Source organism: Tyto alba, unplaced genomic scaffold (assembly GCF_018691265.1).
Source record: "Tyto alba isolate M040663 unplaced genomic scaffold, T.alba_DEE_v4.0 Super-Scaffold_13, whole genome shotgun sequence".
Lineage (NCBI taxonomy): Eukaryota > Metazoa > Chordata > Aves > Strigiformes > Tytonidae > Tyto > Tyto alba.
In genome coordinates, this window is record NW_024881275.1 from 17068293 (window position 1) to 17090083 (window position 21791).

A 21791-nucleotide genomic window follows, 5' to 3' on the forward strand; every position below is an offset into this window, starting at 1 on the left:
AACAAAACAAAACAACACACTTATATTCAGTCTTGTCAAATGAGAGCAGGATCCTAAGCTCAGGTAAGAGAATCTGGGGGATAGAAGCTCTGAACTATTGAGAATAATTATTTTGCTTGGCAAATACTGAATTTAGTAAGCAAATAAAATCAAGTTACCTTCTGGTTGTTCAGGAAACTGTATGCTAGCAGAACTCCTCTGTTTCTGAGCACTTGAAACTGAACAGATGTTGCTCAGAAGCAGCCTTTGCAGGGGGATGACCTGGATTGACCCTAACCCATAGTAAACCCATCAACCCCTTCCCATATTCTTATTCCAAGAAGATGCCCGAGATACAAGTGACACTGCAAGCTTATGAATCCAGTTAAAAGCTTTAAAACCTGAAAGCGAGACGAGACTTTGCCCATCATTACCTGGAATATAACAAGGAAGAGATTCTTTTGCTCACTCTGGGCTGACTCTACTTTTTCCTGCAAGCGCTCTATCTGCTCTTCTAGTGGTCCATCTTCCCGATCACTGCTTCGGTCGTCATCATCATCATCATCATCACTGTCTCGCTGTAAGTGACAACAACACAGGACTAACTAGCAACTTGGCTACCTGTGGATACTGCTAATGCCCTCTGGTTCTACATGTGAAAACATCTGCAGAGCAATTGAAGAGCAGCAACTGAAGCTGCTCTGTACCTTGGTAAGCATTGTATCTGGGAGGAAAATTACTTTGAATACAATTCAGGAAATAAATTTGGAAGGAAAAATAGCAATATGGGAAAGCCCTGAAAAAAAAAATAATCAAGATTTCAGAGAAACCAGAGCAAGCTTAAAGATTTACCAGTCCTTTATTCAGTGGAAACAGTGAAAGGTAATACCCCTGGCTGACTTTATCATTACCAGATAATGAACAGCTTTTTCAAAAATATCAGTCAAAAATTTTTAAAAATTGTGTCTACTGCAGCAGTGCAGTTAATTCATTCAATGAACAGTTGTGAAATTTCAGGGCTCCAAAAAAATAAAACACTTTGTGCAAGAACTCAGATGACTCCAGCTGGTTAGCACAAAAGGAAGACTAAAGACTGTAGCCCACGGTGTTAAAGTGGGGACTCCCTATATTCATGATCAAAAGGGATGCTCTCAGACTAGAAAGGGTCAGCATGGAAACCAAACTACTAGCTAGGAACATGGCATGTTCTCATTGCCTCAAAACCAAACCAAACCAACACAACAAAATACACCTAAGTACCAGCTGGGAGCTCAGGTAATGAAGTCTTACACGAGACTACAAGGGATACAGAAAGAAAAGCAGAATCTGATGGATTATGGTACATTCAAATACAGATATTGCTTCAGTCTCATAGAATTGTTTCTGTGCAAAAACACCCATAAATTAACAGCTCAAAAATTCAAATGTTGTAAAAGGAGCATGTACAACTTGTGACAAATACAGGGCTATGTGTTAACTTACCTACTGCATAGCAAGTAAGACCCACAATCAGAAGATAGTTACAGCTCTGAATCAGCATAAAAAATAAAAACAACTTACCCAAGAAAGTGAGAATTTAATTTTATTCTCTCTATAGTAACTTGCTTTTGCCTCATCTAGAGATTTCCTGAACTCAAAACACTACAGGACCAATAAGACCGAAGAGAAAGCATGTAAGCCTTGGACTCATTCCACAGTAAGGCAACCCACGTCATGCTGGGGACATCAAAACTTGACAGTTTACTTTCTCTAAAAGGAATGGTCATGCAGCAGAGCAACAGCCTGCAGAACTACTCACTGTTGCATACAAATGTTTCTTCCTGGCACAATAGTCATTTGAAGTACTCAGTAATAAAGAGCTGCAGCAAGAGGCAAGTACAGAAATGAAAACACTGGTATATTTGTTTAGAGATGCCAGAAAAGCTCTTTGCCTCACAGTAAGATCAATGACTGCATCTAGGTCTTCAATAATCATGGGCATTTATTAGCTGCTGATCAATTTACATTGAGGATGCAAGCAACCAGGATGGCTACTGCTGGGAGTGGAGGAAACAAGATGAAGGGGCTGGAACGAATCGACAGTGGCAAACTGTGAGGTATTAGTGATCTCCCAACAGAAACTTCTGGAAAAATAACTGACTTGTGCAGATTTCTTCAAAAACCATCAGCAGCGTCTGTGCCATGTGCGAAATTCTGACACGGACTTTGTCCAAAGTTTTGGAGCTAAGGATTTTATGTGGGTAATTATACAGACTACATATAAACACAGAAATTCTCTCTCGCTCTTTGCAACTCTCAACATGTTTATAAACTGACTTCATTCTATCACAACTAAGTATTGCACTCAGCCAAGCTTCCTTGGGCCCCATCTTTTGCAGATGACACAGAAGACACTCTCTCGCCCTATTTTACTGTTGTACTTGGGACAAACAGAACAAAACAGCAGCTGCTTGCTCATCAGTTTGTTGTATACAGTACCCCAGAAAAAGAAGCTGGAAGAAGGAAGTGACAGCTACCAGTGTCAGAATCCAGCAGCATCCATCAGAAGAACAGTAACAGCCAACTTTTCAATAACAAATAGCTGTTTCCGTGCACTTCTGCATGGAAGCCACAAGAGTACTCTTTAACAGAACTTACTATGAATAATTTGTAACTGGTCTTATTGTTATCTAATCAGGTAATTGAAATCCATGTTAGAAGGCAAGTGGAAAACATGCTTGTATTGGAAGAGAAACTTGTGAGAGAGCACTTGAACAGAGCAAATACATATGAATCCCCTTAAAGATTTTACTGAATTCTTAGGTTATATCTACTATTAGAAAGGTGGACTGAGAACATGCACCCAGTTTTTAATGTCTTAGTGCTACAGATGATCACATGTCTGCAGACATGCTTACTGATAAACATATTTATTCAGTCCTTCCCAAAACCAACTGTGCATCAGCCTGACAGCATGCAGGTTTGTAAAACTTAGCTTAAAATAACTAAAAATTACAAACAAGTTACTCACTCTTTTGTGCTGCCTGGCCAATCTTGCCTTAGTTTCCTCCAGTTCTTTCTGAATCTTCAGAACATGCTTATTCATCTTACGAATTGTGGAATGTAATATCTCCCAGATATAAAACCTAGGAAGGACACAAAGCTCAAAACACTGCATTATGCATTTCTCCAAGACAGAAAACTAAATGTAGTTTCTTACAGAAAAATGTATCTGGGGAAATTTAAAAAACTTAGTATCCAGTAGAGTGAGCAAACACTCAACATACAGGAAAGCATACCTATGTGTATTTTGTATGTCTCTCTATATAAAATATATACATACATATTACCTATAGTAATGTAAGAAAGCTTAACAATCACTTATTTCCTACTTTTTGTAGTATAGTTCCTAACCAGCATTGTATTTCCTACATGTACTGCAAGACTACCACCATCGAATTCACTTCTCAGACGAAACACTTCTCCTGTTCTCAATAAGCAATGTATCAGTGGCAGTAAAAGTTACATACCTCAGTCAAAGACTGGGGCCACAACTAAGCTAGGAGCTATGTAACACACAGCAACAGACTATGCCTAGAAATAGTTCCAGTGTTGTTCTGCTTTGGCAGGCTTAGAGACTACTTGCAAAATGACACGCTAGCAACGTTCCTGCACTGTCATGTAAACATTCATACCCCAACTCAGAAAGAAAAATGCTAAAGTACATATTTTGTAGAAGGAACAAAAGCTTAATTGTACCTTTTTCTGTAGTTTCTGTAGATTAAACTATGTACTGGACACTTAAAATAGTAATTCAGAGACAAATAACAACCCAAGACAAATTCTTGTTACCTAGTAAAATCATGTGCAAGCTCTGAAGAGAAGATCCAGTTTGCTACTGCAGCACAGTCAACAATTTGTGTCCGAATCATCTTGTCCACAAGCACAGCAATCATCTATATTTTGTGAAAGACATTGTATACACAATCTGTGTAAAGTATTCCAGCCTCAGATAAAAGCAGAGACAGTTTGATGCAACTCTACGTCTGTGATATTACTGGGTAATTTCAAATACTTTAGGAAGCTGGGTAGCCTAGCCTAAAACTGCTCAAATTACAGATCTGTATCAATTACATAAAGCCTTCTGATTTTGTTTAACAACCTTTTCTACTTCTTGCAAAAGAGATGTATCACTTTTTGTTAACACACATACTTCCATGCAAAAGCAAAAAATACAAGTATTGCAGTTGGAGGTGAGGCCTTCGAGACTCAAGTCCTAGTATTTGACATCAAAGTGCACAAACCAGAGCGCATATACCTCTCAAATCACTATAATGAAGGAGCTACCACCAGCCTACTCTCTCTGAACTGCAACAGTCTTCGAACGTGACAGTAAGATTTTCTCTACAGGACCTATTCATTTCAGGACAGAGCCAGCATCATGCAGTCAATGGAAGTGCTTACTTGCTACAGGCACTGCCATGATTCTGGGGGCGTTGCAAGCAATCTAACAGGCAACTGCAGAGAGGAGTTACTGACTAAAGCAGTTGCAAGCTGTTCAGAAAAAAAGGCTTATCTTAGTTACTCATGTGCTTGAATGCCACAGTATCCAAGATCCACAGCCTGCACTGTATTTATCCTTACAACCACCCATTGTCAAATAAGGAAGTGCAACAAAGCTCCTTTTAAGGAAGGAAAATTAAAATAACTGAATGAATCATACAGAAGACTCAGCACTCAACTTTCAAGTCCCAGGATAGCATTCTATGCTCTATTTGTCTTTCTGTATTGCCAGGAAGAATTTCTCGTTTCTTGGCCTGATCCTCCAAGAAACAAAGACCTAGGATTTTGAGAAAATATTTCATCTCAATCATAAAGTTTCTCTTTATGAAGTCACCACTGCAACCTCACTTTTAGGTCTGGGGACTACTGATGCCTACTGCTAAATCACTATCTGCAGGACTGATCACTCATTAGCACTATATGCCTTGCAGATACTATTCTGAACCAAATCAAAGGATGTTCCCATAGACATGGGAGTAGGGCGAGTGGCACGAGAACGCTCTGGAAAATGTTCTGCTGTCCAGGCACCGTTTTTTCTGTGTTCCAGGAAGTTTGGACTCAGAAAAAAAATAAAAAGTGCTTGAACAGAAGCAAAAGACTGAACTGCAATAAATGCAAGAAAAGAAAATTTAAGTTCTGTGATCAAGTAGAACAGCAGACCTTCATTACTTTTGCACCTGATATTTTTCAAAGCAATCTTGGTTTATTCATAAAAATCTAACATGACTGTTGGTCTGAGTTTGAAGCCTCCATCTCAGTTTGGTCATGCTGCAATATGAAGGAATGAAGAGGATATGGATATTAGATTGTAGTAACATAATTTCTTCTGATCCAGTTAAATGGTAGTTATAAAGTAGGTCAGACTGTAATTGTCACACTTTCAAGGTCAGGAATTTGGGTAGGAAGTTTAATATATTAAAAAATACTGCTTTTTTGATGCTTTTACTGTATGTAGAAGGGAGATGATATCTTGCATAGGTATTTCTAGGTGCTCAGTTTTTCCCCTAGGGAATGGATCCCAGGTCCAGTAGCAGATGCAAGGATTACCCCTTGTTCTCAGTGGCATTGCTTCAGAAAATCTGTCCTATGCAGCTGTGAGGTACAATCCACTTCCAAACACAATGAAGTGCAACACAAACACATCAGTAAGGAATATGTGAAATAATTAATGCAGGCAAATTCAGCTTGAGTTCCTTATTGATTTCTATTTATAGAAGGATGACAGCTGAGGGAGAAAACAACTGCTGTGAAGAAACTGAACAGCTTAAACAACTGAGGCATTTCTCATAGGTCTTTTAGGGTGTAATTTCCTCTGGCTCAAGAATGAACATAATCATGGCACTGTCAGACTGATCTGTTCTGAACAGCCACTGACTGCAGCTCTACTCGCTCTGCCCACACACAACAGTGACTCCAACATGAGCTTTGTGGAATAACTGTATGGCTTTCACTAGCAATTAAAAAAAAAAAAAACAACCCAACCCTTAAAAGCCCCAGATTTCCACATTTCTAAGAATGTGGCCTGCTTTTGATACGAGATCTACATTTTATTTCAATTGACACATCTACACTTTTTTCTAATTTCAAACAGAAATATGATTTTAGCAAAAGTTATTCTCTTGTATGACAAACAGTATAGTATGAATCAGTCAGAACGACAGCCTCTGCCCTCCCACAATGAACTCTGAAGAGGAAGTGGCCTCACTTATGGCATATATTTTAATCCCAACCTTCATTTTAGGCACTAACAACCACAGTAAATACAAACTGAATTTTCCTTCAAATAAGATGACAACAGACAAGTTATTTTTAAAGGACATAAAGCAAACTGTAATGTTTATTAAATATGACCTCTATGAGCTGAAACTCACAAAGATACTTGACACTGCAACCTCTTACCTGTGGATGATTCTTCCAAACCTCATACACAACCCTCAGAACATGGAGTTTCCCCTCATCACTTTCAGCAAGCGTTTTAAAGACTTCATGAAACCTTTTAATAGATGTAAGTAGTCAGTAGAGGGGTTGAGATCAGGTCAAAAGAGCAGCAGATACAAGGCAAGTGATTTAGATTGCCCAGAAGAAAATTCTGTGACTATCTGCAGCAATTCTTGAACAACTGTTCCCTGGAAAATATAACCATCCTGAGCTAAAATAAGCTACAAAGACATGACAGCTCCTAAAAGCAACTTAAATCCTAGTGGTAAAACCTACTCCCTGAAGCTGGGCTACATTTCTCATACTCATAAAGGCAGGAAACACTTCCATGCTTTGTGTGCTTATCTACACGCAGCTGGAGCAAAATTTGCTGCCTTTTGAGCCTCAGACCTTCCTCTTGGTATGTGTTTCTGTAACTTTAGACACTTATCCAATCAGCCTCTTTTTGAAGGAAATGCTGCTAAAAGCCTCTATTTAGCAGAGTTACGCTGACTGCTACACAGAATTCATAACCCAGCTTATTGTAAGATAACGATAAAGTGTAAGAGGCTCTTTTTGATCTCACGGCTGCCACTGTTGGTGTGCAGCAGAGAAAATACCATGGCTCTAAGTATTCATGCCTCCTGTACTACTGATGGCAGGTTACTACCTACAGCTTCTTATCAACATTGCCTCTATAAACATCTCAGGTGCATGTTTCTGTAATGGCTTTATGTATCTTTAAGGACAGATAGAAAAATAACTCATTAAGATGCATGTGACTACCTTTCATCTATCAAGATCACTTAAGAGCAACTCCAAAGTACACTGGATTAAATCAGGTATTTTATCTCATTTTGCTAAAAAAGGTGCAGCAAATTCTTTAGAAATTAAAGCATGTCTTTAAGGGATTCACTCTGAAGTATTTTAGAATTAATTTTACTGCGCTTTGGTAGGTAGTAGTTTATAGCAGACTGCTTTGAAGTTTCATGTTTTCTTTTTCTTCCTTCATTTTTTATACAGACATTAACTGTTCTGGAGTCATATTCATAGTACAAGACACTGCGGTGGGAGCTACCCAGTCATTCAAATGGAAGGAGAAACCCTTTTCTTCACCATAATCAGCAAATGAGTAATTATAAAATGGAGCAACATTCCAAACTTGTCTCATTTCTTTGAGTTACATCACACGGCTGTAATGTACACATTTCTGTTAATTCCACTCACATATATAACCTAGGATCTACACTACCATTTCTTCATTAAGCAGTGTCATTAGTTCTCCTAATCATAGCACATTGTGAAGCACCTAAAACATTGCTGAAGCTTGCAGTCTTGTTCTTTTTATAATGCATTTCACTGTCACAATTAAACAGTTCTGTACACCCCAAAATAATGCATGTTACACTTACTTTGCCAGGGCACTGAAGGAGTGGCTGAAAGACTTTGCAGCTAGATGAAGCAGAGTCTGAACAAAGACTTCTATTTTCAGAGGGTTGAAGGTAAATCCTTCATCTGCAGGTTATTTAAAGTTGAAACTATAAGTACTTCAACTAAAACACATAAGTGACTCAAAACCTTGGAGTTAACTTATGTTTTTAACTAATTTCACAAAAAAAGTTTCATCAACAGGGTTTTGCAAGGCTCAGCAGGGAGCTAGTAAAGACTTTCCAAAATGTGCAGATCTTCAGGCTGCTATTTTGGCATTGAGAAAACATGCAGAAAGAATTCCAGGTCAGTGAAGAAGCTGTCAGAGACACAGACACCCTACCAACACATAACAACACTGATGGGCAGTAGAGAAAGACAGCAAAGGAAACTGCAGAGCTATGCATCAAGCTGAAGGCGTGGCAGACCATGAAGAAGGGAGCGTGGATGAGAAGAGGGGAAGGTAAGGATGATTAGGATACGGAGTTTGACTATGACATGGGAGAAGGGTCCACATACTAGGGGTGAATGGTGCCATGTCCCCTCCTATAGCTGCAGCTACCTTGCAGCTGAAGACTGGCAGGCGGGAGAGCACTCAGTAGTGGGTGATGCCTAAAGCAAACCAGGAAACACGACAGTGGATCCCAGGGCAAAAAGCCAGATTGTTGCTGCTTTCTGCTTGCGTTACAGAATACTTGTGAAAATTACAGAAATGCTGAAGCCATCCCCACTGTAAGATCACTTCTTAATTCTGTCTCACATTCCTTCCTACTCCCTAAAACACACAGACTTTACGAACTGATGCTGTCTGTGGCTACAAAGCTAAGAAGAATGAGTGGAATCCCACCATGAGTTTGTATCTGTGGAAGACTACAGCCAGAAGGCTGGCCGTATTTTCTGATGTGGGACTGCACCAAGTGGAGGGAAGCTCTGAGGATAAGAGCTTGAACTGTCCTCTGTTGCTGAAGGCAAAGGAAATAAATTCTTTCATGCTACCTCTGTAATAATCACAAGAAAAACACACCTCAAGCACCAGGTTACCTCTGTTAAGAATAACAGGTCTGCCTCTGCATGTGAGATGCTTATAGAAAACCCTATCACTGGTATATTATTTCCATTTATTGATAAATTGAAACCAGCTATTAGAAGGAAAAGCATACAGTTGTGTTAACCACCACACTCACAGCTCCAAAGGACAGCAGATTAGTCTACACACAAAAGAAGTGACAGCCTGCCCAAGCCTAACAGCATATATCTTACCATCATCATCATCCTGGTTTGGATTAGGCACATCTTTTAAAATGCTGAAGATTTCATCATTACTGGCCTTATTTTTAATTGCGATTGTTAAACAGAGCGCCACAGTATATCCAGGAAGAGACCCTAAACAAAAACAAAGAGGTCAAAAATATGTAGAAAGTAAGTATTTTTAACATCAATTTGCCTCTCAGAGAAAAAAGTACACTTCCCAGCTACACCTAAAACTAGCTGTTTCCAGTATCATTGTCCACATCACTGTTCCATAAAACTGCTCAACACATTTCCTGGTCTTCACATTAAATTCAAAACTTTCAGTAGAACCCTTAGAGCTGAGGTCAGGTAATCGCTCTCTTGTCTAAAACTCTACTTCAGCTTCCATCAGTTTCCTGAATATACAAGGCTTCCTTGTTTTTCCTCACTGTATCTTTGATGATGACACTTTTATGCTTAGGATTGTCTTTATATTGAGCAATAAAAGGAATAATAAGGTATCTCTCTACCTCAACCTTTACATCATCTTCTGCCTCTGTATGCTTCCTTAAACCAAGTTTAGTGGTAAAATCTTCTGATGTTTCACAAAGTTCAAAAAATAAACTCACACTATCACTTTATATGCTGACTTTTGCACAGCATTGTGCCCAAACAGGGGAAGCAGCTGAATTTTCCAATTCTAGACTTCAGGCAAACTAATGCTGCACAACACCACAACCACCTCAGCAACAGTAATTTCATGTATCTGGATTTTCTTTTCTTTATAAAGTAACAAAGAGGATTATATTACAGACATCCAGGCTTAATACCTCTTAATTGATCACGTGAAGCATATTTACCCATATGAAAATAAAGCATATTTATTTCAGCTGTATTCTTCTTTATGAGAACAACTGATATTACAGTCAAAGTAGTGTGTTCCCTTGCTCTGGAACACTATTTTCTTCAACTTTTAATACTTACTATTACTTTCATCTCCATATTTGTAAATGCACAGTGGATTAGCAGGACTGAGGACAGAAAAACTTGCAGGAACAATGTCTATTATTCGCTGATGGTAGGAAAGTCTGGAAATAACAAGTTTCACAGCTGTAGAATTAAAATGGGAGTAACACCAGGGCTAATTCTAAAGTGACTGTTTTAACAATTTTCTTGTATTTAACTTTCATAGAGCAAAACTCAGGATGTTGTACAGAACACAATGGTAGTTTCTGCTGGGTAGTAAGAGTGAAGTAAACCAAACTTACTCATAGATGCTTTCTATTTGAACTCTGTGATGGTAGAGTTTCATCTTCATACAAACAATTTAGCTTGTGAAAAGATTTAGAGGCTGCCTGGTAGGATGCTTTATGCAAAAGCCTAAGATGCACTGCAGAAAACTAGTAAGGTGTTGGTATTCAAAGCAGAAAAGGTATTAAACTGAATGTCTTCATTTGACTTTCCATCTTATTTAACTCCCACAAAGGCTTAATTTTGCTACCAGTTTTCAGTGAAATGGAAGAGTGCCATAGAAAAATTGCATTCGTTTTGCAGCACAATGCTTTCACACTTCCTATACTGAATTAATCCGAAAACGGATGAATGTTCTCATGTAGGATCCTGAAAAACATAGGCTTTTTGAACATTTTGCTCTTTCTCTCTCCTACATCCCTCTATCTCAACAACTGTAAGTCCAACACTGACTGTGTACTTGCTATTGGGTTTGGGTTTTTTCTCTGTTTTTTTTTGGAGAGCTGATTGTTTTAAGGTCAATGAACACCAGAGGAACCTAGAAGAATCAAGATGAGACTCTTAGTTTTTAGTATAACTAATGATCCGTACCCTCCATTTCTGTGAATGATGAACACTTTTGAGGGGTACTGCCTAAACTCTATTACCATGCCTATGGTGAAGCATGTCTTTTTATAACTACACATGTGCATATCTGGGATAGATAGCTCACCACCATCTGCTCCACCTGTTTCTCCCTCTCTCTAGTGTCCTACAGCAGGTAAAGCAGATTAAAATCATACAGACAGACTCATCTCTTAACTGAAACTGAATTGTAAGAATAGACATGCCTAAGACAAGAGTCAAATTAAAAGGAATCTGACAGTATCCAGAAGCAAGTATTAAACTTGCCTTGAATGCAACGATCAAAAGATCTTACTTACCGCATGCATTTTTCCAAAACCTCTCTCACAAATTTGGGTTTGGGCTTTTCAAGGTCTTGAGTAAGACAATCTGACCTATTCAAAGGACAGAATGCAATAGCTTTTAGCAGAAGAATTTGTGCTTTAGTCTCTTTTTGGCTTGATCTAGTAGGTACAAAACAATCATGATCTAAAGACAACTGGAGTGCTTCACACTTAGTTTTACAGTGTAGGCAATTTTAAGATGATGAGGTAAGTTTATTACTACTTCCTTATTGGCCACTACCATTCTTGGAATCTCAACTCTGTGTGATATATTTTCAAGTAACTTCCCTCACCAGATTAAAAATAATTTGTGCTTACAGTTAGCTGTCTTTCCCTTTCCTTAGGAAATGAACCTTGTGTGATTTCATAGTCTGTTCCTCCCTCACAGGAATTTTTGAACTGGCTGATCTCAAACCCATTTCAGATAAAGAAGAGTCTCAAGTAGTCACCTGTGAGATTTGCGAAAAATGGCACCTTGTGAGAAAGACCCACAGAAGCACTGCCATCAAGGAACTGGTCAGTCAACATGGATGTATACTAAGATAGCAGCAAGCACTTAATTCCACAACACAAGAAACTTAAGGACATTTGGGCAGACCAGCCACAGAAAGCACGTATGGTAGCAGGCTGTGGAAGTTACTGTAGGGTGACTTAACCCCAAGATGATCTCTCTTGTGACATGGGTGCCTGGAATGGAAAGTTCAGGGGAACATGTGGTTAGACACTGATGGAGTCCAGAGAGGTCCTGCAAGTTCAAGATGTGTCACGATAAGAATGGATGGCAGGGCCAGCTCCAATGGAACAGATCACGAGGTCTCAAGGATAAAGTTATAATTAAAGGTTTAGGGTAGCACAGACAGCAACACTGCAGAATGAATATAGGCTACGAAGAGCCAGGGTAAACCATTAAAAGTAAACTGGGGAGTCTTTTTGGAAATTTTGCTAGCAACTGACTGAGAGTGCAGGACAAATTAAAGAAATCATGTTTCTACTTCCCCTGTTTAGGGAATGTTTACACTGGCTTGAGATTTATCACAAAGTTCACCAGGGACAATACAGTGACTAAAGAGATTATCAAGATAATCTACCACTAAGTGGTGGTGAACATATGAAGAAAGATATCTGAAAAGCCAGAGGAAAAGAATTAACATGACCACTGTGCTGTGACACTTTCTGGATAAGTTTGAAATTTTAAGGTTTTTGCAGTATCAGGTTCGAATCAAAAGAAGAAACTTACCAATCTTCCCAGCTCCAACGGAACTGGAAGTTGCTCAAGTGGTGAGAAAACCAGTTAATAAATCTTTATTAAAAGAAAAAGAAAGCCCCATTAGATTTTAGAAGTGCAGGAAACTTTCAGTGGAGATTTTCTTATAAATACATTCTATGTTTCAAAGGCAAGCCTAAACTCTAAAGCTATTACAGCATTAATCAGACATATATATTGACAGATACAAAACAGTGAGTTCAGAGAGTCAGAAAGAAGCTTTTATGGACAAACAGAGAGCCTGTCATCTTCTGTTGTTTCATACAAAGAGATGACCTATTAAACTAATAATTAAAATGTAAACTCATCATGAATATGCAACATTTTTGATGAGTAATTAACAGCTCTCCTACACAATGCAGACTTCACTCAAGGGGCAAAATCACTATCACGCTCCTCCTCTGGGCACCACATATGCCATTAACTCCACTTCCAAGTTGCCCCCCAGACCAATATGGAGCAGGCATAGTACTAGATAACAGAGTAGTATGCAACTATGAACTGCTTTTAAGACGGAAAAGATGTCACCAATCTTAACTGTCCTGTACAGACAGCTAGATTTGTGACCTCCTGGGAAGAAGAGGCAAGCAGCCTGTCTTCCACCTTTGCTTCAGATTGCTCAAAGCCAGAGCCCAGAAAACATTTTCAATAGCATCAAGAGGTTCTAACAAGGACTATGACTTGTCTTTCCATTGCCTCCTTTTTCCTGTACAACTGGATATTGAGGAACATTTTCCATCGTCTCCAAAGCACACTTACCTGTCCACGCAGGTTGTATTCATTGTATCCAAACGCATGTAGAGCATTTCTGTGGCTTGTGCAAGCTGCAAGTTTCTTATTAAGGATTACAGAAAACACTGAGTAAGTCAGATGTTATTATTTTCAGTTTTCTAATAGAAAAATAATGTCATCAACTTTTTGTACTGAAACATCCCCGAGTTTACTCTAAAATCAGGTAAATCGCAGTAAATGCACAGTGGAAGAAATGAAGCATATGGTGTGTTTTACCCTCTAACCCCAGTCTGTTTTTCTTACATTATTGCAACAAGGCTATTGGCTTCTTCCACAGAAAGCCAGAATTCATATCATGCGACAAGCAAGACTGCACTGATATGAACAGACACCAACCTCCTTATGGAGTACTTCTGTAATCTCACCAGTCTAGCCTCATGGGCTGCTGTTGATGCTTATCCACAAACAACCTTTGATCTTCACTGAAGGCCTGAGAAAGTATGTCTACACTAACTTTACCCAGTAAGGCCTTTATCCTTCTTACAGTGTCTCTATTAACATTAAAAACTTTCTGCATGGATGTCTGCCTAATTCTAGAAATAGACTTGGCTCTAATCATTGGGATAGTATGATTTGCAAACAGTGAGTAGTGTCATGAAATAGAGTGAAAATTTAGGCATGAAATTATGAGTGGATAGATACCTGTTAACTCTCCTCCATTCTCAGTCTGTAGCTTGATCTAAAACAATGAACTAAATGATCTAAAATGGCAGCAAAGTAGGGGCAATGTAATAGCCAGAATTAGCTGGGAGTCATGCCTCCTCCTTTGGCATTCAGCCACCCTGTCTGAGCAGACAGATGATTACTGACCTTTTGAATGCTCCTAGTGGGACCACTGAGTGGGGACTCAGGCGAGTTCCTTTCAGTCATCCGCTACACTTCCTACTAAAAAAAGTGTAGGGGCATTCACACAGTTGTGAGAACAAAAGATCAAGCCTGCAACTTCCTTTCCTTCTCAGACTTTAACGTGCCTGTGACCATGCCACACATTGTTCAGATTTAAACAGGCTGCAGTGACAAACAGAAGCACTGTATTTTAACCCCTCATCAAGACAGCCATTCTTGGGAAGTTCAGATGAAGTACCAGAACATTGTCCAGAAAGCTGAAGAGTCTTGCCCACTTGGCAAATCTAGACCTGTACTAAGTGAGCTGTGCTATTCTTTCATGCGAGTATTACAGGCAAAGTTTCATGCAGCTGCTGTAAAATATTAATACTGCCAGTATTTATTGCTATCCCATCATCTACAGAACAAACAAAATAAAGACTGCATTTTGTAAACACTCTTCAGCAGTGCGGAAAGGATACAACTTGTGGTAAGGAGCCAGGCTGAAGTTTGCACAGTTCAATCAGGAGCGTTGTGTACATGACTTCAATGTGTGGTGGAGATGGAAGCTGGAACAATTCTGCAAAAATTACCTGTGCAAGAGGAAGGCACACAATCAGAGCACAGTCCGACGTGGCCTACACAACCCTCAGCCTCTCGATAGGGGCCATCAATCTTAAACAATTACATATCCAAAAAGGCCCATGTTATTCTGTCAAATCAAGTTTCCAAGGAAAAGAGAGAGAAACTTATAAAGACAGTGGTAGCCCTACACAGTACTGATACAGTCTACTCTAACTGCTCTTATCATTTCATACTAACACAACACCAACATTATACGTCTATTATGTCTAACAAATACATCACGTAACTGTAGAAATGGGCATAGTTATAATATGACCTACTGCAATGCTACAACACAATTTGAGAAAAGCAGAAATCATCTGGTCCTGTTTAATGATAAACATAAACATATTAAATGAAGCCTAAGCATTTAGTATGAAAGACTATTTGCATTAAAATTATATCTGTATCTTTTCCATCAAGTTCCTCTTTTCTCCTATACAAAAACTTACTTAAATAAAGCCACAACTTTCAACTGAAAATTACAACCAGCATTTCATACAACAAAAATATATGCTCAGTAACCCTCAGCAGAGCATCCTTCTAAGAAAACTGAAAACAATCCTGCAGCATTCATGTTTTCATTTTCAAGTTTGCCTACACTAACAGCATGTCAATCTTTGAGGGTTACAAAAAGATCATCATTGTACAACATTCATCTCAGTTTCTGACATTTTGCATGCCATTCTCATCTAGATTTAAATTACATCAAAGGAATCAGGAAACTTTGTTTCATTATGGTTGGTCAGTTTCCTCTTTAAACTACTGAATAAACACGGAAGAATTGAAGCTGAAATGATTAAGCATTAGAAAACTGTCTTACTAGTGTAAGAAATCAACATTAATTTATAGACGCCACAAACATCACATGAAAACACACTGACTAGAGCTTGTTATTCTAAGGAAGGACTTGAAAGCATGAAGAGACTATAAGGAGCTGGAGAACCTTTCCATGACAGTATAATTTGGACATGCTTTTAAGACAGATTTGGCAAAAAGGCATGGGGGACCCTTGTCAGGTAGAAAAATGCTCCTTTTCTCAAGATGGGAAATGACAGCTGGATGATCAGTCATTACCTGTTTGAGATACTGCATAAAACTGTATTTGCAATATTCATCACATGTTCAATATCAAACATTCAGATTTAAGTGTTTCAAACTCGCATACCACACATTGTGAAAACAACAAGGCCACTGACAATCAACATTCCAACTCCATCAAGTGTAAATTGTACCAAAAGCTGTAGGAGCACAACAGGGCGTAGCAGTCCAAGCCAGTGATGCTGCTCAGATATTCTCACAGCTACCAGAAATATCCACATACATATCTATAATGAGCTACTGAGAGAAAGGCACCACATTCCAGTGTTTTGCAGAGATTCCAGGTACCATGGAGCATTCTGTGCTCAGCGTGACAAGCTATGACATGAAGCCTCAGGGACCTCAAAAGGAGGCATACTTGGGAAGGTACTGACAACCACTTTCAAGCTGTATTTACTTCTGCGCTAACTTATGTTCTGAACCTTAAATAACACTTTCCTTTATTTGTTAGACCATGTTATTTCTACAGTTCTGTCACTTAACCGAAAAAGTTAGTGGAATTTCACAGATCAAACTGTCATTGAAGGCAATGTATCACCAACTGGACTGTTAAGAGACCTTACAAGGGAGTAGTAAGCAGAATGAAGAGAAGCCTGGTAAAAAGCATGCTAAGCCTTAAAAACTCTGGAGCTTTATTAAAAGTAAGCAGTCATAGACAAGTAATGAAGTTAATATTCTAAAATAACTCAAAATTGCAAGAAAAATAAAATTATCACAGTAATAGGCAAAGAATATGTACATCAATCATGCACTTCTTTCCAGTAGTTTCATCAATGCAAACATTTGCTATTTTCATATACTACAAGTTTCTGAATCAAAGAATTCCCAGGGACTTTAGGTAACCTATTTCATCTGGAATTGCAGTAATTATTTGTTGGTATTAGTGTTCAGCTGAGCATAAAGCACACAGCCATACACTGCATCTGAAGATACTGAAGATAAGACCACCGAAGATACTTCCAGGTTAAGGCAGGACATTTTTACCTTTAAAATTCCTCTCTTCTGAATTCAGAGTACAAAAAGAACAAGCTGACCAAATAACTTTACCGCATTCAGAAAATTTGGCATTTTGGTGCCAAGAGGAACTCTCAATCCCACTTTTATTAAGATAAATCTTCTACACAAAATTATTTCTTGTTATAATTAGCTCTGAAATTCCTATTTATAGTTACTTCTTCATAAAGCCTTTATATGAAGAAGCTGCCATTCTTACTAAAATCTCTTAATCCCTTTCAACTTTTGATGGAAATTAAACAAGTTTTATACAGCTCTGCATCTTGAAAACAGACCCTTGAAAGGAGGCAGCAAAAGAAAACCTATGCTGTTCTTCTAATATACATTGCAGTTATTTAAAATTCTCTAATATGGACGGTGCCCCGGAGGAAACACACTGGTACTTCATTGCAAGTTCTTTTCAGGGCCAGTAGAACAAAATAATTTAGAAGCACAAAATCACACAGAATGGCTGAATCTGGCTGGAGATCATCTAGCCTAAAGCCCCACGCATAAGGTAGGGTCACCCAGAGCAGGTTGCTCAGGGCTGTGTCCTGTTAGATTTTTAACTTCTCTAAGGATAGAGACTCCACAAATTCTTTGTGCAAACTCTTCCAGTTTTTCACTTTTGCAATAAAAAAGATTTTTCTTATGTTTAAATAGAGTTTCTTGTACTTCAATTTGTGTCCATTTCCTCCTGTATATTAGTTAAAAAAAAAAAAAAAAAATTAAAACTGACCCAAATGTAGCCATCTCTTAGACTGTGATACATTAGAAGCATCATATGTAAACTTTAAAAGTTTGAGAAGTGTCACAACCTGGATTACTAGTGCACTAAGAAATTTTGGTACTTGACCAAAGCTCCCATGCACCAAGTTAAAAGGACAACAAAAAGCATTAAAACTAACAGTCAATTGTACATAACCCACTCATTTAAAAGCCATTGGTTGAATTCAGCCAGGTTATGGTTGACTGCCAAATTAAGCTGCAATTTAATGTTCCAGTTAATTCCATGATGGGTCCATGTTACTCATGAAATAACAGTTACATAAGAGGTTACCTATAAAATCCATACCTCTACTATGTGGTAGTTCAAGGGGATCTTGTTATTTCCTGGATAGCTCAACAGCTGTGCAGCACTGCAAAACCATACATACATTTAGTTCAGAACGTAACACAGCAAATGTGATGTAAAGATCAAGCGACAAAGTTACAGAAAATGCTTAATTCTCAGCAAGAGTTCACACAAAAGGATCACAAATCCATCAACAATCCTTCCCAAGTCTGTCCATCAATCCACAGAACATTTAAAAACAGAAAAAGCGCAAGAACACACCAGCACTGCCTAAAATTGCCTATGACTGGTATTGTTATATTTTATGTCCATGTAGTTACATCACTTGAACACTACACTGCTACACAATACAGTTTTGCATAAATAGTCATTATGACCTGTAATTCTGGCATGCATATATGAAAAGGAAAAAAAAAAATCTCCAAACAACAGATGTTCAGAATGACTTGAAAGCACAATAAAGCTAATGGGTTATATAAGAAACTCTTCACCTTTTAATGCTCATTTTTTAATCAGCTCATTATCACCTATCATTACAAAGCAAACGGCTGCTATTTCCTTGATTTTATTTCTACCTCTGGCACATCCTGCATCTCCCTCTAGTCTTTTACCTTCCTCTGAGAATTAACAAAGACTATCCCAGCAACTGCAATAATCCTGAATTTCTAGTTTCTGCTGAATCAAACAGCTGCAACCAAAAAACTTCATTCCATGCCATCACCAAAAACATTGTTTCTGACTGTTTCCATACTACACAAATCTTGGTGGTTTTCATTTGGAAGCATGACACAGCCAATTACCTGTCACAAACCATCTTAGTTATCAATTATGCACATCAGATAGATAAAGCTCAGGCGGAAGTGAAGTAGCCTGACTGCTTCCTGGCATGGCTGAATTCCAACTAATGAAATCTGCTGTCCCTGGAATGACTCCCCAGAGCGAGAACAATTATCTCTGCCATGTAATCCCAAAGCGGGAACGTAGCAAGGAGTCGGAAGTAAAAGTGTGTTCATGAACTCCAGTGTGCAGTCAGCACATGAACCAGCTCAAGGCTCACTGTGTCCCAGCAAATCAGCTAATTCAAAATTCCAGGAAGCATTACACAATCACACTCTCCACAGTGCTTCCATGAAGAATAAGGTTATTACCAAGGAACTCCCTTCCCAAGGAGCCACTTTCTCCCTGGATCATACAGACTCTCCATTACCTGGATATTACAGACTCACAGTATTCCAGGCAACAGTTTTGACATAGTTAGATGTAGTAAATCAAGCTTCATCAAATGCTCTAGGAAATGTTTCTAACCAGTGCATATCCCTGATGGCACCAAAGCCATCGTAGCACATAAAAAGCACCAGGCCCCTGTAGTGCTAAGGTCTTCCTACCAAGTCTTTCTCTCTTTCCAGTGGGATTTGATGATGCAGTGAAGGTTCTCTTCTATTACAAATCGTTCAACAGAGTGGCTGCCAGGCATGACAGGGCCCTGGTAAGAAAGAATTAAGACTCATGAAAGATCACTGTTAATGGAGTGGCACTAGAGGTAGCAAGCTATCCTACATACAGGTGGAAAAAATAGTCCAACTTCCACATAAACACAGTGAGATCTCAGCTGCCCTGTATCCTTCAGGATTGAAAAGCTGGTGTGAGAGTTCCACACAAACCCCAGATCAATGTTTAAAACAAAATGAATACTAGGACTCATTGCAAAAAGAAATGGGAACAAAATTAGAGAACATTATTATAAGTTCATGGAGATTCTGCTTCTTCCCATCAGGCAGGCTACCACCATGCAGCCTGGAAAAAAAAAAAAAATCACAGTTGAGCTGGAATATGATAAAGAAATAAAGCCAAGAGTGGCCAGGATAGAGTGGAAAGAATAGAGAGTCATGATCTCTTTCACTGCAAAAACCAGGGACCAAAAGATGAAAGTAAAAGGCAGCCAACTTAAAGCAAATGGAGGTATAAAAGCACTCAGGGAAAGCAGCATATATACTTTTCCTATTCCTATATACTTTTATCTTTACACCTGACATTGACCAATGCTGAAAGCAGACTGATGAGATAAACGGATATTTCACCCACCCCACTTAAGCACTAATTTGTTCTACAATATGCATCAACAAATTTTAACAGATGAGTAAACAACAGTCTTTAAACATTACAACACCCAGCCTGGAAAAAGACTCAAGTCACCAACGTTATGGAAAAAAAAGTCTAACTCTGTGAATGTAGTTTTACTAGAGACATTAGAAAGTTCAGTCAACACTGTAATTCTAAATGAAAGCATCACAGCGTCTCACTCACTACATTTTGCTCCTCATAGAATTGCTTTGTACAGTAACTTGGTCACTTATTTTATTTCTGCAGAAATACCACAGCAGAGCTGCGGCTCGTCTCCAAACCACTCACTATCCTGGGGGAGGAGACAAGACATTTTGACCAATATTGCCCTGGGAACCTAACTGTGAAATCCACTCACCATCCCCCAGAGCAATCACATACCTCAGGGTCATCTGTGTAGTCAAACATCCTAAAAATAACCCTTGGCATCGGGTACACTGAATCTTCGGTGTGAGGTGGTGGAGTGAACGGAGGCAGATTGTGTTGCAGTGCTTCACAAAGAATGCTGTCAAAAGCTAAGTAGGGCCTCAGAATGTGTCGTTCTTGCCAGCGGTCTTTTTTCAACTTCTGAATCTGAGACCAAAGGCAGTCTAAATACTGAAGGAAAAGGAGAAAGACGAGAAACATCACATGCGCTGAATCTTGTAACAAAGCTGGCAGCTCCCAGAACTATCAGAAAAGTACTTCTTAAATTCCATATTCCATTCAGAAAAAAACCCAGAGAGTCTTTTAAAGTGCTGATTCAGTAAACCAAGAAAGAATTTCAGAACTCTAAACACCAGAGCTCCTAATTCCACACAACATTGTGTCAGTAAAATTTCTAGACACCAACAGGCAGCCCAGGAGTCTGAGCATGACGAGCGTCTTTCAAATTTGCCAGCAAAATTACAGCAGTGAACATTACTTCAAATTACTGCTCATTGGTGGTATTAAAACATACATAATATCTGTCATTAAAATTGGAAAGACATTCCAATGGACTGCCCTGCTGTTCCCAAAGCAATCAAAGCTACCAGCTCCTGCATATTCAAGACAAATACAAATACAATACAAACATCAAATACCTCTGCCACGGTTTTCAACGCAATTCTAAGTCCCAGCACTCTCACAGAGATGGCACAGACACCTGTGCAACTGGCAGTAGTCTTGCTTTGTTTAATTACTCTCTTGCTAAAAGCAGTCCAATAACTCTGGAGGCCTGTGGTCTTACTGAACGTAAGTTTCAAGTTGTAAGTGGTGAAAGAAATGTCTTTACATGGAAATGCTTTGCGTTTAGTGAAATTATCACAGTACAAAATGGGAACAAAACACTTAGGAACAACTAGCCCCTGAAGTGAACAGTCATGTTTGTGGTACTCTGGGTAACACATGGTCTCAAACGCAATCTGCTAATCTCTCCTCTGTTTATCTAAATAAGCAAATTCAGATACTGGGCAGGCACAATACTTGCGTTGACAAATCAGTCATAATCAGACAGTCTATCCCTCCAAATTATGATTAACAATGCAATTGTTAAGACTGTGATTTAATCAGAACAGTGAACAAGATGTAAGAGGGCCATGTTCCAAAACTTCCCAGAAGATGTTTAGATCTTTCCAACTAAATTTGTCTTCGAACTTATGGGAAAGAAAAAACTCCAAGAATATCTGAAGAGGCAAATTCCATCCCAAACTAGCCAGATGCCACCTCTTCCCTCCAGTAT

At 38.8% G+C, this 21791-nt stretch overlaps 1 protein-coding gene across 1 annotated transcript in view; it reads right to left on the reverse strand.

The window, feature by feature from the left end:
- NCBP1 (nuclear cap binding protein subunit 1) overlaps positions 1 to 21791 on the reverse strand; it is a 31712-nt gene that overhangs the window by 3500 nt on the left and 6421 nt on the right. The window contains exons 8-21 of the mRNA XM_042787794.1: positions 20471 to 20686; positions 19354 to 19451; positions 17969 to 18032; positions 14658 to 14768; positions 13318 to 13382; positions 12532 to 12594; positions 11271 to 11345; positions 10081 to 10184; positions 9127 to 9249; positions 7851 to 7953; positions 6421 to 6514; positions 3811 to 3914; positions 2990 to 3104; positions 414 to 557 (exon numbers count right to left, since the gene is read on the reverse strand). Of these exons, the coding sequence (XP_042643728.1) occupies positions 414 to 557; positions 2990 to 3104; positions 3811 to 3914; positions 6421 to 6514; positions 7851 to 7953; positions 9127 to 9249; positions 10081 to 10184; positions 11271 to 11345; positions 12532 to 12594; positions 13318 to 13382; positions 14658 to 14768; positions 17969 to 18032; positions 19354 to 19451; positions 20471 to 20686 (1479 nt within the window). The remainder of the gene's footprint in view (positions 1 to 413; positions 558 to 2989; positions 3105 to 3810; positions 3915 to 6420; positions 6515 to 7850; positions 7954 to 9126; positions 9250 to 10080; positions 10185 to 11270; positions 11346 to 12531; positions 12595 to 13317; positions 13383 to 14657; positions 14769 to 17968; positions 18033 to 19353; positions 19452 to 20470; positions 20687 to 21791) is intronic.